The sequence below is a fragment of the Rhododendron vialii genome, chromosome 11a, assembly GCF_030253575.1.
Source record: "Rhododendron vialii isolate Sample 1 chromosome 11a, ASM3025357v1".
NCBI lineage: Eukaryota > Viridiplantae > Streptophyta > Magnoliopsida > Ericales > Ericaceae > Rhododendron > Rhododendron vialii.
The window spans coordinates 35,766,175-35,782,697 of NC_080567.1; the positions used below are offsets into that span (position 1 = coordinate 35,766,175).

Below are 16,523 nucleotides of genomic sequence, written 5' to 3' on the forward strand. Positions count from 1 at the left end.
TTGATTAGCTGTGAGCATGGCTTGTGAACAGTTTGGTAAATTGGAGCCTCTGGCTCTTGTATTTGACTTTCGTATCTCAGTGTGAGTGAGATCTTCGAGAGGCTGGCAATGTAGAGATTATAGAGAGAGTGTAGTGAGTTGAGAGAACTCCCTTGTAAACCATGTCTCCATATCAGAGTGTTGCTCCAATTCCTCCGTGGATATACCCGATTTTGGGAAACCACGTAAAACTCTGCGTTGTGTGTGTTTGGTTTTTTTGATCCTTGTGGTAGCACACAGGGTACACCTCATCTCCAACTTGAGAACCGAGATACCAGTGGAGTGCTAAAGCATGGTTTCAATAAACATTTCCGCGGTGTAAACAGCAGGGTTCCTCCATCCAACTCCAGTTACCGCAACAACTACCTGACTATCTATTACTCACGACCCAATGGCGAATCCTCAACCGCTTTCCTGGCAGGGGTACTAAATTTCTAGTAGAAAGCACAACAATATATCTACTTCTTGCACCCGACAAACATACTCGTGTCCAGGTAACAGAGATTCTAAAACGGACAACTTGTAGGGGAGGAGAATGGAGGACATTTGCTTAAAACTCAAGCATACCAGGAATATATAGTTGTTTCACAAACAGTACAGTATTATTACTACTGGTTCAGAACTCCAACTTCACAACAGCCAGCAATCGCAGTAAATTTACCCAAGGGGAAGAGACCATGGTTGTCCCTCGACATCCACTACTCGGGAAAATTACTAGCCCAAAGAATACAATCATGATCCCAGTACCTCTACACAAAATTTACTCAACAAAATAAGAACATACAACCCTGAAACACCAGACACTCCATGCGATCAAAATAACATGAAAAGGGGCTGCCGGGCTATTAAGTTCAGGCTCTTTGGCAGAATTCTAACTATAACAGAACGCTAAACAACCCTGTCAATCTTTGATCTACCTTCTTCCCATTAGAAAAAGCACTACTATGGTAAACGGAAACCAATTTCCTAGATTTCACCTAGTAAGCTTTACAGAATGGCTGTGGCTTTTGCATTAAGCATACTATTTCAACAAGAAAATACAAAACAAATGCCAATTAAGAAACACAAGGCATATTTAGAGAAGCCCTTTAAAAGACATCTTCAAAACATAAAAGTGAACCAATTCAACGCTCTCAATTCCAAGATTCGTAACAGCCCGAATTCCATTATCAAGCTGCAATGTTTGAAATCTATATGTAAACTATTAGAAGACAGGTTTTTCAAGTATGACACAATGCAATAACTAGGGCTGCCAACCATAAGAAGACAGGCTTTTCAAGTATGCCACAATGCAATAACTAGGGCCGCTAAAGATCCAAGCCGAAGTCTTCAAGCTCGGCTTGTTCAAAACTAGTCTACCTCTAGTTCACAACAAAAAATCGAACTCGAGCTGAGCTTGAGTAGTACTGACTACTGAGGTGTTCAAATTCAGTTTGATAACTAAACGAGCAGAGTCACAACTAACTCGAGCTCAGCTCGATAACTAAATGATCTCAAAACTTGAGCTTGAGCATGATATGTTTACAAACGAGGCCAGCAGAGCCCATGACTAGAGCTGCAAACAACTCAATTCGTTTGCAGCCCTAGCAAAAACCATACAAGGCCATTTCCAAAAGTTGATCAATGGCAAAAAATCAGCAAAACACGGAATTCTATAATCAGTCGTTGATCTGTATAACACAATTATTGAACACATAATCGAGATAGAATAATATTGTGGCATCGACACAAATTAGCCGAAGCAATTCACATCCAAAATTAACAACCATAACATCAAAGTCTCAATTCACCAAAACGACATAATCATCCTCCAGAAATAACTCAATTCCACACAAAAAAATAAAATAAAAAACTCCACTAAAATAATAGACTAATATGAAGCATATGGGAAAATGAAGTTTAACGGTACGATTTCTGTAACCTCGCATGTGCACCACGCCCACTGAACTTCTTCGGCTCACACTACCTCTGATCAGCCACGAGCAGCATCCTATCATACACCAAACGAGGATATCCTTAATCTCCTTCTTCGACTGCTTGTAATCTTTTTCCCGCCTTTGTTACATGTATGTAAATCTTGTTACAACAGTGTATTTCTAAAGGTGGTATTCCACATATTCTAATAAATGAGAGTCAAAGGATAGTAAAACCAAAACTTACTTTATGATATTCATGGGAGGAATATATATGCACCAGGAGGTCCATACTTGGATGGATAAGATCTTAACCGAATGGAAAAAGAAAGGGAAAAGAAGATAAAAATAAACTACACTACAAGATAAACTACAACAACACAACAAATTAAACTAATCCAAAAGATAATTATTAAGAGATCAGATTAGGAAATATTGGCTAAGATATTCCTCATTCTTTAGTTGCAGCCTCCTTCATTTGGTGTAGGGCATCTTCAAAGCACTTTGCTAGAACTTGTGGGTCAGGTATGATATCTTTTGCCACTAGTATTTGCATATCAACTCTTCCTGCATAGCTCAACATGTGCATTGTGATTGCCTGCACCATCACCATCAGCAACAAAAACATATAAAAGGCCATATTATTTTGTCTATTCCACCATTGCATGGTTGCGAAATATAGCATTGACAGCAAAACATTCGTTCTTTTTTCTGTAGACTTTATACTCCGTGTCCTGTATGGGTAGACTTAGGCTCCATTTAGACTAGTTTGACGAAAACCACTTGCTGTGGCATAGCTTTGTTTCCACAAAAAAGGGTTTTCTGGTTTGGTTGCAACCCTGAAGCGATGGTGCTGAGGTAGTGGGGTTGATCCAGAAAACGTTTTCCCCACCTTTAAAAACAGAAAACCATTTTTCACCAAAATCGGTTCACTTTTCCATTGGCCCGTTTCAATTCTGTTTTCCTGTTGCACTTTCAACAAAGCAAATGGAGGATTCCTGGCTTCAAGAATGATCGAAAGGAAAATCAGAGTGAGTTTAAGAAGTTTTACATGGGGTAAGCTAGTGTTATTCAACCTCAGATACTTTACAGGATTCCCGGCAATTGTAATCTCCTCTTTTGGGCCTATCACATTTGAGATTAAAAAGGTTGTGTTGCATACAATCCTGTAGTTCAACCAGGTTGCAACCTATATGAAACAAACAACAAAAGCATCAGTGAATGAATCTCTCTCTCTCTCTCTCTCTCTCTCTAACACACGCGCACACACAAATACACATCCAATTGGAAATGCACCTTTGGTCCAAAACAGGACATGACAAGATAACCCCCCCCCCCCCCCCCCCCCCCCTCTTCTCTCTCTCTCTCTCTCTCTCACACACACACACACACACACACACATCTAATTGGAAATGCACCTGTGGTCCAAAATAGATCATGAGAAGCTTTTGCATGTTGTAAGAGAAGTGAGCCTCCAAAGACTTTTTCTTCTGGTCCATCATTTGTTTGGCAATCTTCACATACTGTAGAGGATTAGCTCCGCCTTGACGATAATAAAAAGGTACGAGAAGCATACCAAATTTGTTACCCCACCGATTTCCTGAATTGCCTCTCAACATATCCGAAAGTTCCTGATCATATATAGCCATTCATTTCCAATTCAAGTTGAAATATGGAATGCCCATTATGCATTTATTTCTTCTTTCATGAAAGAAAGAGCTTCAAAAGAAATTAGGAAAGAGAAATGAATAGACCTGTAATCCTGATTGTTTCCTCAAATTAACCATGGCTAGTCCCGTAATTTGGACACCGTCTTGAAGAGCTAGACAAGATCAATGAACTCAAGTTTCTTAAGATGTGATGGAATTTGTTTGGGTTGAAAAGGTTATGAAGATCGTGTACTACAATTTACCTTTTGGGGTTTGCAAATCCAAATATCTCGATAGACCAGATGAAATTACGCCAAAAAGTACGTCGTTAATTGTCTGCATTTGCACAAGATTAGAATTAGAAAGATAAATGATTATGAGTTTTTAAAGCTTTAATTAGAATTCTTGTAACAATGAAGTCTCCACACAGTCCACAGTCTACACACCCATGATATAGAAGTGAGAAAGTTCATAACATCATGCTAGCTACCGGTACTTGAATCACTTGTATATTCCTTGCAAGGATGGAGCCAAGGGAAAGTACTAGCGCCGGTTGCCACTGTCGCGTCCCGATATTTACCGGCGATCGCCTAACCCACTTTTTAGGGCAAAGAGGCAACGCTTCCAAAATCTTGAATTTTAAATGCGATGATTGTGAATTTGAGTTTGATAGCTGTGATTCGGGCTGTTGTTTGAAAAATGGAGTCGCCACCTAACATTGAGTTCGAGTGTGTCAGGTCACCCGTTAAAACTATTATGTGATGAAAAAGGTTTTAAATCTTTTTTTATATTCCCACTTGAGCAAATTCTTCTTTCAAACGTGGCTTGTAATTGACTCACATTCAAGAGTTTGCGAAAATAGAGATGAGTTCGGAGATTTACTGTTACGTGTGTGGAAGGTGTTAGGCACCCCACATCGACCTCTCGATACTTAATTTTCAAAGTTGGCCTTTTCGAGTAATTATCCTTGGAAAGCAAATAAAACATAAAATGGGTGCAATTGAGCTGTTGATTGATTAGAAGACCGTCCGGTCCTCTTTTCATGTTTAAGACATGTGGAATACTGGAATCGCCAGGACCCAAATGTCGATTACGTGATTTCACCGACAATGGACCAGCTACTTTAATTTCAACGCCATCTTTATTGACACGAAAAGAGTACCTCACTTATTATAACAGACTCAATGATTTTCTTTTCATTTATATAGAAATAAGGGTGCAAAATGGTAATTTGAACAATGCAACCTTACTTCCGGTTTTAAGTGAAAAGGACATCGTTGTGATATTAATCTAAGTAAAAAAACATTTGAGTTGAATTGAAAATTGGAATTGATAGGGGGAAATACCCCAGCTTAGGATTACATCAAACTCACCTTGTGCGGTTGATTTTTATAGAGGTGTGCTGAGAAATTAAACTAGACAAAAATATAACTAAAAATAGCACAGAATTCGATCCGTATTTCTTTTTAGTTATATAATCGTTGTTGTGTAATCCTGACTTACAATGAGCTGTGGGATCGAGAATTTTTCCTCGAACCTAGACTAAGAGGGCTTTGGCCTCAAAATTTCAGAGATGTGTGTTTGGTTTTTTGCAGAGGGAAAGGTTTTTATTTTTTTTTTGGGGGAGGCCAAGGTTTTTTCCTTCTTCGATTATTGAATTAGAGATTTGGTTTTTGGTTTTTCTGTGGGAGGAGAGTTGTTCTCGGCCTTTTGGCCTGGGAAGGATAGAGAGGGGAGTTTTATTCAGTGGGCTGAGAGAGAGAGAGAGCGCGCGCTTCGGTCTCTTTTTTTTGGTTTTTTCTCCCCTCCCCTTAGATGCAGCAAATGGGCATGCATTTTATAGGCCAAGAAACAGTCGCATGTGTTGCAATAAAATGGATGTCTCTCCTCATCCGTTTCCCAGCTGAAGGTGGCCACACTGATTGCTCTTGAACGGAGACTTACCAGTAAATGCACCAAAATTCCTGGTAGGAAGCAATTCCACCGTCTGACATGGTAGTCTAATGTTATTCGAAATTTTGCTTGGAAAGGGGGCGTCGGGGATTCAGAGATTTGCGCGTGGCTGTTTAACCAAGCTTTATTAGCTAAGATGGCTTGGAGGATTGTTCAAAATCCTGAGTCGGTTTCAGGCAAGGTTATGCTTTCAAAATACAGTAACAAGTCTCAGTTCCTCAGTGTAAAACCAAAATCAAATTCTTCATGAGGGGGGGAAGAGTATTTTGTGGGGGTAGGGACCTCTTAATTGAGGATTCGAAATAGGAGTCGGGGGATGGGAAGTCGATTGACCCATTTCAGGATCAATGGATTCCGACGGTTGCAAATCCTTCTGTGTCTGTTTCGGCTGCGTATCATATGGGCTCTTAAACAGAGTAATCAAAGGCTTTTTACTCAGAGGGAGCGTTTTGAAACTTTCTTGAAAAAGCTTCGGTCTTTTATTATTCCTGCTTTGTTTATTTAGAAATTGGTGCATCGATCCCGGTGTGCCTTAATTTAAAAAAGAGAGGAATGGATTACCCCCCGCCTCTGTCTCTCTCTCTCTCTCTCTCTCTCCCTCTTTTCTTTCTTTTTTTTTTTACCGTTTCGTTCTTTTTTTTTTTCTCTTCAGTTTCATTTTTTTTTTCTTTCCTTTCTTTCCATTTTGAATTTTTTTTCTCTTTAATAATAGGTTCAAGTCTAATTCTAAGCTTTGTAAAGTAATTGAAAGAAAAAAAAGTGTTTCAATTAATCATGTTTATCCGACTGTTTTATTTTTATTTTTTTGTCCTTTATAGATTAAAAAATATAGTTACTAAAATAAGTGTTTCAATTTTCAATCCGTTTGAACCGGTGCAAAGTTGTTATTTTTCTGATCATTTCATCCTAAATGGTCCTAATAAATTTTTGGCTCCAAGGTCTTTCAATGGACACCCTAAGAGAGTTTTGAAACTAAATAATGAGTCTTAGGGTATTTGTTGAAAGGCCTTAAACCAAAAAATTCATTATGACCATTTAAAATAAAATAATAAAAAAACGATCTTTGCTCTGATTTAACTGAATTGAAAATTAAAGCACTTAATTCTTGAATTATATTTTTAAATATACAAAGGGTGTATTTATAGAAATTAAATAAATAAAGTATAAGTAATTAAATAAAAAAATAAATTAAAAAATAGGGGGACCCGGGGGCTCTGCTGCCCTTATTGGCACAGTAGCCCCTACGAAGCCCCTAAAACGTTTCCGTTTTAGTTAAAAAAAAAATAAAAACCAACCATTTGCAATCCTATGGAGTAGAGACTTGATTTGAAACAACATACTACTGAATCAGTTAAGAGGATTTATGCTAAATAATAGTTAACAAATTTATTAAATTGTACTATAGTTAAAAAAAAGTAATCCTAAATATAACATTTGTATTTTGGATTAGTATGTCTTTTGCAAAATACATTTCGTAATTAGTTCCCGAACACTAATTGTAATCTTAATGAATTTTTTGCTTTACGGCCTTTCAACGAGCACCCTAAGACTCATTATTTAGTTTCAGGACTCTCTTAGGATTTTTATTGAAAGGCCTTTGAGCCAAAAATTTATTATGACCATTTAGGATGAAATGGTCAGAAAAATAACATCTTTGCACTGGTTCAAATGGATTGAAAATTGAAACATTTATTTTCGTAACTATATTTTTTAATCTATAAAGGACAAAAAAAGAAAAATAAAACAGTTGGATAAATATGATCAATTGAAACACTTTTTTTTCTCTCAATTACTTTACGAAGCCTAAAATTAGACTTGATTCAAACTGAAAAGAAAGAAAATAAAATAAAATGAAAAAAAAAAAAACCAAACTGAAAAGAAAATGGAGGAAAAAAAGAGAGAGAACCAAACGGTACGGAAAGAAAGAAAGAAAAGGGAGAGAGAGAGAGAGAGAGAGGCGGGGTAGTATGGAAAAAGAAAGACGGGGGTGTGTGTGTGCGTGTCAGGGGGAATAGCAGGTCTCGAATGGATGTTGCGACCTCTTGTCCGAGGTCTAGTCAAGCTAGCGGAAGAGTCAGTTGAGCAATTTATACGTATTTGACTGTCCTCTCTCTAAACTTGTTTGGAGAGGGTCAAATCTGGGTTTCAACTTCGACATGAGCGTTGTTCCGGTTGGCATGTGGCCGAATGGTTGATTGGGTGGGTTAATCAAGCTCCTTCTGAGGAGCTTATTTTGGAATCTTTTTTGTGTCATATGGGCATATTATGGATCCATAGGATTAAGGCTCAGTTTGATAATGAAATTGCTCACCCTTTAGATGTAATAAATACTTATTTGCTATGGTGCTTCAAAATTTTGTGTAAAAATGACTTCTGGGTAGGGATAGCAACAGCGGAAGCTAAGGCCCGTTTAGATGATAAACAAAGGGAGATTGGCCGCAAAAGGAGGAGAGATGTTATCAGCAACAATGGCGGAAGCTAAGGCCCGTTTAGATGCCATCCAATCCAATGGTGTTTGGAGCCGGGGCTTTCACCGACAATTTGTTGCTTTTAAAATTTCTGCGCGAGGATATCGACCTGTGATGTGTGGATTACTTCTCTAATTTAAGATATTTTGTGTACGGCTGGTAGGTTTGTTTCTTTGTCTGTTGTAAAAATTAAACGATTGGTGGTCCACGTCGCCCATAAGTTGGCGAAAGTCACCCTAATATGGGATGGCTATGTTTGTAATTCGGTTATTACATAAAGGCAATATTCCAGTTTCTCAAAAAAACAAAAACAAAAAGTTTCTGCCTTTAAAATAATGCTACTAGATCACAAGATTTGGTTGTTGAACTTACCGCATTAGTAACGATTTTTTTCACCGCTTTCATGTCATCCAACCAGAACTTCGCTGTGGCAAGCTTCCTCGGCCACAGCTCCACCCCAGCGCCGCCGCTCACGGCAGTCGTCTTGTCTTTCACCCACAAAACCCTCAACACAAACTCCATAATAAATCCCAACCCCATCAGCATTCCCACCACTACCTTCCACAACTGCGTCCATCGCTTCTCTTGGTTTGACGACAAATTAGAATAAGTACCCATTGAATCCATACTCGACCTCCGATCCGGTTCATGATCGGCCCTCCGGCACCACTCCTGAAGCATCGACATCAGCGAAATCCCGTCCCCCAATGCATGGTGGATCCGAAAAACAATATAATTATGAGCCCTCAACAGGTGTACCTGAAGTTTTAAGTTTCAAATGCATTATAGTATTATTCGATCGAAGAAAAGTAATTCCAGAGAAGTAATTTTTGCACTCTACTTTACACAAATATATCTTTGTCAACGATAATGAAAAAAAAAAAAGGGTGAATACCAATACCTATTATTGGTGAAAGAAGACTAAAATTTCATTTTTATCCCTTAAACTATTCATGTTTTGTTTACTCCACCCCTCAACTTCTAATTGCACCAATTTAGTTCTTGAACTTTTTGATTTTCTCCAATTAAATCCAATTGGTAACATCCGCTTAATCAATGGCAGAAAACACTTGTTTTTTTTTTTTTCAGTGTTGGGTCTGGCAATTTTGAAGGCAAGAGGTAAGCCAGGCCATGAATATAGGGCAACCACCAGGACCACATCAACAAATTAAGCTAAACATGCACACACACTCTCTCTCAAGGCCCATGACTCCCACTTGGATAGGGGATCGAGTACAATAATGTTTGACGGGAGTCCCCTACTATTTATTGTAGTTTGTTAAATTATGAAGAGAGTTTAAACATAAAATTAGGTTTTTTTTATTGGACTTTTAAATGAAAGTTCAATTAAAAAAATAAGATGGCTTACTTCAACTCGCTTGTGGTCTTTAAGTCAAAGATATTAGTTTTAGGATATTTTTTGATAAATTTCACTCTCCTCCACTACAACACGAAAGGGCTATAGCGAGGATTTAGTTTCCTCACAAAAGCACCTGATTTCCTTGCAAAATGTATTAGCGAGGAAAAATTTTGTCGCCAGTTTTCCTCGCTAAAACACTGTCGCAAAAAGTATTAGCGAGGAAAATAAATTCCTCGCCTAATTTGATGTGTTGAGAGGAATTTTTTCCTCACTAAATGTTTTCCTCGCAAATTCTATTTGTCGTCAAATAGGCTACGAATTTATCAATAGGCGAGGAAATTTTTTCCTCGCTAAACAAAAAGAATCCCAAAACAAAAGTTCTCTCCGCGCTTTTTGCAACTGCTGGTACTCGAACCTTGGACCTCCCATAAGACGTGAAGCAACTACCAACCACACTACACTATACTTTTTGTGAAGTAGGTGAAACTTTATTTATATATTATCTCTTTCACCACTCCAAATTAATTTTTTCAACATTAATTTTGGCCTTTCTACTTTTTGTAGTTTTATAGTGTCTGAACTTTATTTGAACAAGTTAATTTTTTACTAGCACAACAATTTTATCTAACAACTTTTGAAGAACTAATAATATGTGTTATTATTCTCATTTTTTATGGGATAATCCTAACTTTTATGGAATGAGATTAATTTTGTCGTCATAAGCTTGAGATATATTTCAACGAAAAGTTAGGGACAAAGAAAATTTACCTCAGAGTGCCCCGAAAAGAGCAACTAGTAGTTGAGATTCAATTTGATGTGTGAGACCCTATATATCAAAGTGAATCTCAACCACTAATTGTTATTTTCAGGGTAAATTTTTTTTGTACTTAGTACTAATATTTTAATATCAGATTATGAATAACAAGAAGCATCACCCTCATTTTCTAATTTTAAAAGTGAGTTTGACCTTCTTTTTTGCCAAATACAAAGGGTATTATAGACTTGTAATTTTTTTCATCATCGCTATAATAATATGAACAAAATTTATAAATATTCATATAAGATCATCCTAAAAGCACTAAAGAACATACTTTTTTAATTTTTTAATCTTTAATAAATTTTTTAAAATTTTAAATTGCCCATCTCTCTCTCTCTCTCTCTCTCTCTCTCTCTCTCTCTCTCTCTCTCTCTCTCTCTCTCTCTCTCTCTCTCTCTCTCTCACACACACACACACACACACACACACAATATGTATATGTATAAATAAAATTATCCATGATACTTACAAAATTGCATTTGAAATTAATACTTAACATATTTATCTGGTTATAAAGGAATGCCATTACAATCACCTAAGTTGGTTTAAATAAAAATCAACAAACTATTTACAGGGGAAAAAAAAATTACAGCATGAATGCACAATACATATGAAATAGTGTATTTTTTGTGAAATAGTGCATTTTTATGTAGATGTTCTGAAAATAGAATTTGTGATGATCCAACTTTGAGATATTTTAAATACAACATCAGTAACTTAAGATATTTTTAACTTTATCTTTTGTTGAGTTTTTCACTATTATGAAAAAAATCATCGATACCTACACTTCAAGATATCTTTCATTGCTAATTAGAATAAGAAAAGTGACACATACGAGGTTTCATCACCAATTCAATGCGATTGGTGATGAAAACTATTTGTTCCCTTTTAACACTTTTTTATTTTAATAAATTTCATAATGGTATAGTTTATTATGTCATACCGTCGTGATATTACAATATACATAGGATATAATTAATAATAACTTATATATAAAAAAAATGAATTCTAAAAAAGGTGACGAAATATTTTCTCATCGAAAAGTTACATTTGGCGAGGAAAATCTGTTTTCCTCGCCAAATGTAACCTTTTTGCGAGGAAATTTGTTTCCTCGCTAGAAAAGGCGACGAAATTGAATTTCCTCGCAAATAATATACTTTTAGCAAGGAAATTCATTTTCCTCGCCATATTTCCTCGCTATAGCCCATTCGTGTTGTAGTGCTCCCTTGAGATTTTTGTCAATTGCAAGGAACTTCCCTGTTTTTTTCTAAAATATCATTGACCTCTCTTGTCTTTGAAACTATTATCAAGATTCCTCATTCCGTTAACTTTTTATGCACCCAAAAACCGTTAATTTGACTATGAAAAGACATAAATGCCCTCTCTTTTACCACAATTCTAACCAAGTTTATCACCCTTCCGCATTTTGGTCATTTATTATCTTATGTGATATGTTTTCTGCCCATTAATTTAAATTGTTGTTACAAAATTGGATTTAATGGGAGCAAAATTAAATAGTTGAAGGACTACATGGGTAGAATCAATAGTTGAGGTACGGAGTAAACAAACTTGTATAGTTTACGGGATAAAACTGAAATAAACTTGTGAAAAAATAGAGATCAAACCAAACAATTATCAGAGTCCATAATTAAAAAGTAACATTATAAAAAAGAAGAGTTTGGGACATTAAATAACTTTTATCCATAGAAAATCCGGCTTAACAATAGATAGTAACTAAACAGGAGTTAACATATCATTCCAATTGCCATTACGAAAGTTATTGTAGTTTTTTTTGGCATCATCTTCCAAATCAACAATATACTTCAAAATTTATTTTTTAGTACTTAAAATTGTACACACCACAATTCTCAAAGAACACAAATTTTAAAGTACATTTATAAAATAGTGAATAGCAAAAATCATTTGGAAAATGATTTTAAAACTCTCCTTTTATTGATTGGCACTCTCTTTTTCATCTTTGTTTACTTGAAAGGATAAAAAATGACTCAAGATGTATGGGTGATTTAGTAATTTTATATTGTATGAATATATGACAATTTCATACAAATAAAAGACAAAAATATAAATGCCATTGGATAAAAGAGAAGTATGAAAATCATATTCTTAATCCATATGAATAATAATGCTTTGTTCAAAACACGTGGAAAGGAAGAGAAATGAAAAGAAAGTTTAAAAAATTTCCCTTCCTTGGTTTGGTCTGAGGGGAAAGATGAGAGAAAATGGTAAAATAGTGTTCTAAGAGCATCCACAATGTGGATTCCACACTAATTAATAAATGTGACTTATTATTATTATTATTGTCATTCTCTTTTTTGGCCAATGAATAGCAAAGGTGCCATACTCATTTATGCCAATTTGCATTTATCATTCTCGTACTCTCTCTTTCAAATTTGAGAAAGTAAATGACATTTGCCAAATTTGAAATTTTTTTGAGTTTGTGGGTGTGGGTCCTGTGGGATGCTGTTTGCCATTTTTGGGAAATGGCCACATGTGTTGTTTTGTCAGATTTGTCAACCGGTATGGTTTCCCCCTACTTAATTATTTTCCCTTTTCCTTCCTTGCTTTCCACAAATTTCAAGCAGAGAATAAATAAGTGATTAAGATACGAATGAAACCCCAAAATTAGGAACACGACCTCCCACAGCGGCTTGTCGTAGCTGAGCGGCAACGAGACGGCGAGGTCGGCGACGTAGTCGTTCACCGCTTCTTCGTCGTCGCCGGCATCGGAGACTGGTTCTTCGACGACAACGACGTGGCGGCCGACGTCAACTTGGGTCTGGCGCCAGTGCTCGCGGCCGTGAGAGTCTCGGACCAGGAGGCTGGAGAATCGGGGGAGTCGGACCATGAGGGAGTTGGCGATTTCGGACGTGACGGCCGCGACGTCGATCGGGTTCTCGCAGCCCATGATGCAGTGGACTATCTGGTGCATTTCGGGCGTGAGGAACAGCCGGCCCAGTGGGCTCAGTGGCTCGTCTCTCTCTACTTCTGGTTTGCCCATTGTGTGTGTGTGCGCGTGAGAGAGAGAGAGAGAGAGAGAGAGAGAAAGAGAGAGAGAAGGGGGTGAATAGCGCAATATTGATTTTCCTACACATAGGGAATTCATGGCAAGAGTCAGGCCTTTTTATAGAGTTTTTACTAGCAACATGAAAATCCTGCAGTACTAGAGCTGCAACCAGTCCTTGAATCATGAAAACTGGGGATTTTGGTTGGTCAAATGCATTAAAGCCTAAAAGGCCATTCATTCAATCAGCAAAATTCACCTGCAGGAAACATTGTCCAGTTTTCCTGGATAGCCAAAGGTACTCTTGTTGTTTGGTTTACATCTTAGAAAGTTATTTTTGATGTAATGAGCGGTAATGAGTGAAGAGAGATAGAGAGAAACTTATTGAAAACTGTACAGATAGTAAAAAGTTAATTTAAAAAATGGGGACCAAGCGGAGTGACTGTCTTTCTCAATGGAGTACATTTTTCTCCAACATTAATTATTTACTAGCACCTGTCATTTTCCCTTCTAGTATTTTCTTGTTTCCTGCAACTTTCGAGCTTAGTGCCTACTAGTGTTGTAATGGGAGGTCGGGTGATGTGGAAGTACTGTTTGAAGATTATCAACAAAATCAGCCGCATGATTTGAGGAGAGATCACCAAGATGACCCATGTGACCCCAAGTTTACTCCTAACATCATGCCTTAATTAGTTTCCTATATTATTTTCCTAAGCCGTAATTACGTTTTTGGTTTTGGTTTTGGTTTTGTCTTGTGTATAGATTTGCAGTAACTTGTAAACCAAAGTGTTTTAGTGTTTTCAATACAAAACAAAAAGCATTCATCTCTTACTCAAGTCCCCTAAAAAAGAGTATATTATGATTAACGAATGACAAAAAAAAAAAAAAATACAAAGTCTATGTTACTTGTTTAACTTATTTGTCACAAAAAAAGTGTGCGCTTGAAATTCTTGAAGACACTGGATTCGTTTGAGCAAGACCAATAGAGTTTCCTATGGGACAAAACCTTAAGCCTAATGAGCATGATGGAGAACTCCTGAAAAATCCTTCTACATATCGTAAACTTGTGGGACGACTAATTTATTTGACCATTACAAGACCAGATTTTGTGTATGCAGTGTATATATTGAGTCAATTCATGGACAAGCCACGTATACCTCACGCAGCATACCGAGCATTGAGGTTTATTAAGCAAGCACAGGGCCAAGGGATCTTGTTATTAGCCGATAGTCTGATTCGGTAAGAGGCATTTTGTGCTGCAAATTGGGCGCGTTGTAGAGACATGCGGCGGTCAGTAACTAGATATTGCATTTCACTTGGCTAATTACTTATTTCTTGGAAAACAGAGAAGCAAACAACTGTGTCGCGATCCTCTGCCGAAACAGAATAGAATATAGATCTATGGCTGCAACTTGTTGTGAGGTTACTTGGTTAAAGCAAGTATTGGAAGATTTAAAGATAAACCACTCCTAGCCAGTCCGATTATATTGTGACGATAAAGCTGCCCTCCAAATCCAGTTTTTCATAAACGCACGAAACACATTAAAATTGATTGTCATGTAGTTAGTGAGAGGATCTTAGCATAAATCATCCAAACAGCTCATGTGTCTAGAACTCAACAACCTACTGATCTTTTCACTAAAGCTCTAGATTTAAATCAGTTTCATTTTACATTGGGCAAGTTGGGTGTTAGAAACATACACAGGAACTTGAAGGGGAGTGTTGAAGATCATCAAGCCAATCAGCCGCATGATTTGAGTAGACCAAGTTGACGTACCCATGTGACCCTAAGTTTACTCCTGATCATATATCATGCCTTAGTTTCCTATATTTTCCTAACTGTAATTACGTTTTTGGTTTTGTCTTGTATACTCCTTATTTGCTGTAACTTGTAAAACAAAGTTACTAGTGTTCAATACAAAGTCTATTTTATTAACAGGAAGGAAGAAAAATCAGTGTCAAATCATGAGCCTATTTGGTCGTGTTGGTAGTGTCTGTGTGGAAATACAGAATACCACCATTACAATACTCATTCAATCTCCAAATTTAACACTTTTAACAAATAAATTGTGTCTCACGTTTTACACTTTTTGTCATATACCACAATTTTTTTAGAGAGCCTGGGCCACCAAGGATGCTCTAACGTCTATCATTCCATGTCCACAGGAATAACCTACCAGGCAAAAAGAAAGAAAGAAAGAAAAAACATAGAAATTTCTCATTAAAGATCGATGGAAGTTGAAACCTAAATTGGCACACACATGATTGTCATCTACCAAATATTAGGCAGCTTTCATTCTCATCCAAGGTCGAGATAAACACACAAAGTTTTTGGGCCAGAATTGGCGCACATGATTGTTTGACTCCCAAATATATGGTCCCTTATCTATTGCGTAATGCAAATAAATGTTACTCTCTTCATCTCATTTTTATTGTCAATTATTTTATTTGTCTCTTTTATGTCTTTTGTCTATATCTTTTAGTGTGAATTTTAAAAAATATGCAATATTAATCTTGTTTGATAGATCTCGATTAGTTCTATAATACAAAGTTTTTAAAATTATGAAAAATATTAAAAATTAAAAGATATAACTAATTAACATTAATCCTGTCGGGAGAGGCTAACATCTGACATAGACAATAGGAAGGAGTGCCTGCCATAGGGACAGTGAGGATAGCAATAGCTAGCTTAATTAGGTGGGGTTGGGCTAACTTTCTATGTTTTTTTTGCGATGTCTTTTTGGGTTTTTTTTTGTTTTTTTTAAACTAATCTTTACAACAATCGGATTAAACTTTTACATTATATTTTTCACTTCCCACGAGAAGAATCGAAAATAAAATAAAAAATAGACTCAAGTTGAAAAAAAATCATACAAGACAACGAAAAAGACCTTTTGAGAACTGAGGTATCAAAGGAGTACTAAAAGCATTGTAATTAAACACTTCAAAGGCAAACACTCAAAACTGCATATTGTTGGAAAAATGGGTTTTGTAAACAACATCTTTTGGGCATTTTCGAGCCAAAAATTAAGTGGGACCTGGACACCCCGAGAGGTGGGTCCAAGTGGATTTATAATCTCCTATGCGTAGGGATTAATCCACAAAAGAAATGAGCAAAATTCATTACAGATTGAATGAGAGATTATCAATCAGAACTGGACCACAGACCCGTGGGACGGTGCTCGTGGGCTGCTTGCAGTAGCAAAAACCAAAATGGTTTTGTTGCAAGAGCTGGATCATCTGATATCCAAATTTTCAAACTTCATTCAATGTGCTTTGAATTTGTCGGACCTGTTGAAGAA

The 16,523-nt window shown here is 36.7% G+C and overlaps 1 protein-coding gene and 1 long non-coding RNA gene across 2 annotated transcripts in view; one reads left to right on the top strand and one right to left on the bottom strand.

Annotated features, from left to right (window-relative positions):
- Window positions 1-2,180: 2,180 nt before the first annotated feature.
- On the bottom strand, window positions 2,181-14,020 carry LOC131308230 (wax ester synthase/diacylglycerol acyltransferase 11-like). Its single transcript, XM_058335099.1, has 7 exons — window positions 12,856-14,020; window positions 8,395-8,781; window positions 3,865-3,937; window positions 3,707-3,774; window positions 3,371-3,583; window positions 3,004-3,141; window positions 2,181-2,550 (listed from the first exon to the last, which is right to left on the bottom strand). The coding sequence occupies exons 1-7, from the start codon at window positions 13,321-13,323 to the stop codon at window positions 2,404-2,406; spliced, it is 1,494 nt and encodes a 497-aa protein (XP_058191082.1). The 5' UTR covers window positions 13,324-14,020; the 3' UTR covers window positions 2,181-2,403.
- LOC131308236 (uncharacterized) overlaps window positions 13,146-16,523 on the top strand; it is a 28,517-nt gene continuing 25,139 nt past the window's right edge. Inside the window, exon 1 of the long non-coding RNA XR_009194389.1 lies at window positions 13,146-13,280. This is a non-coding gene — a long non-coding RNA (uncharacterized LOC131308236). The remainder of the gene's footprint in view (window positions 13,281-16,523) is intronic.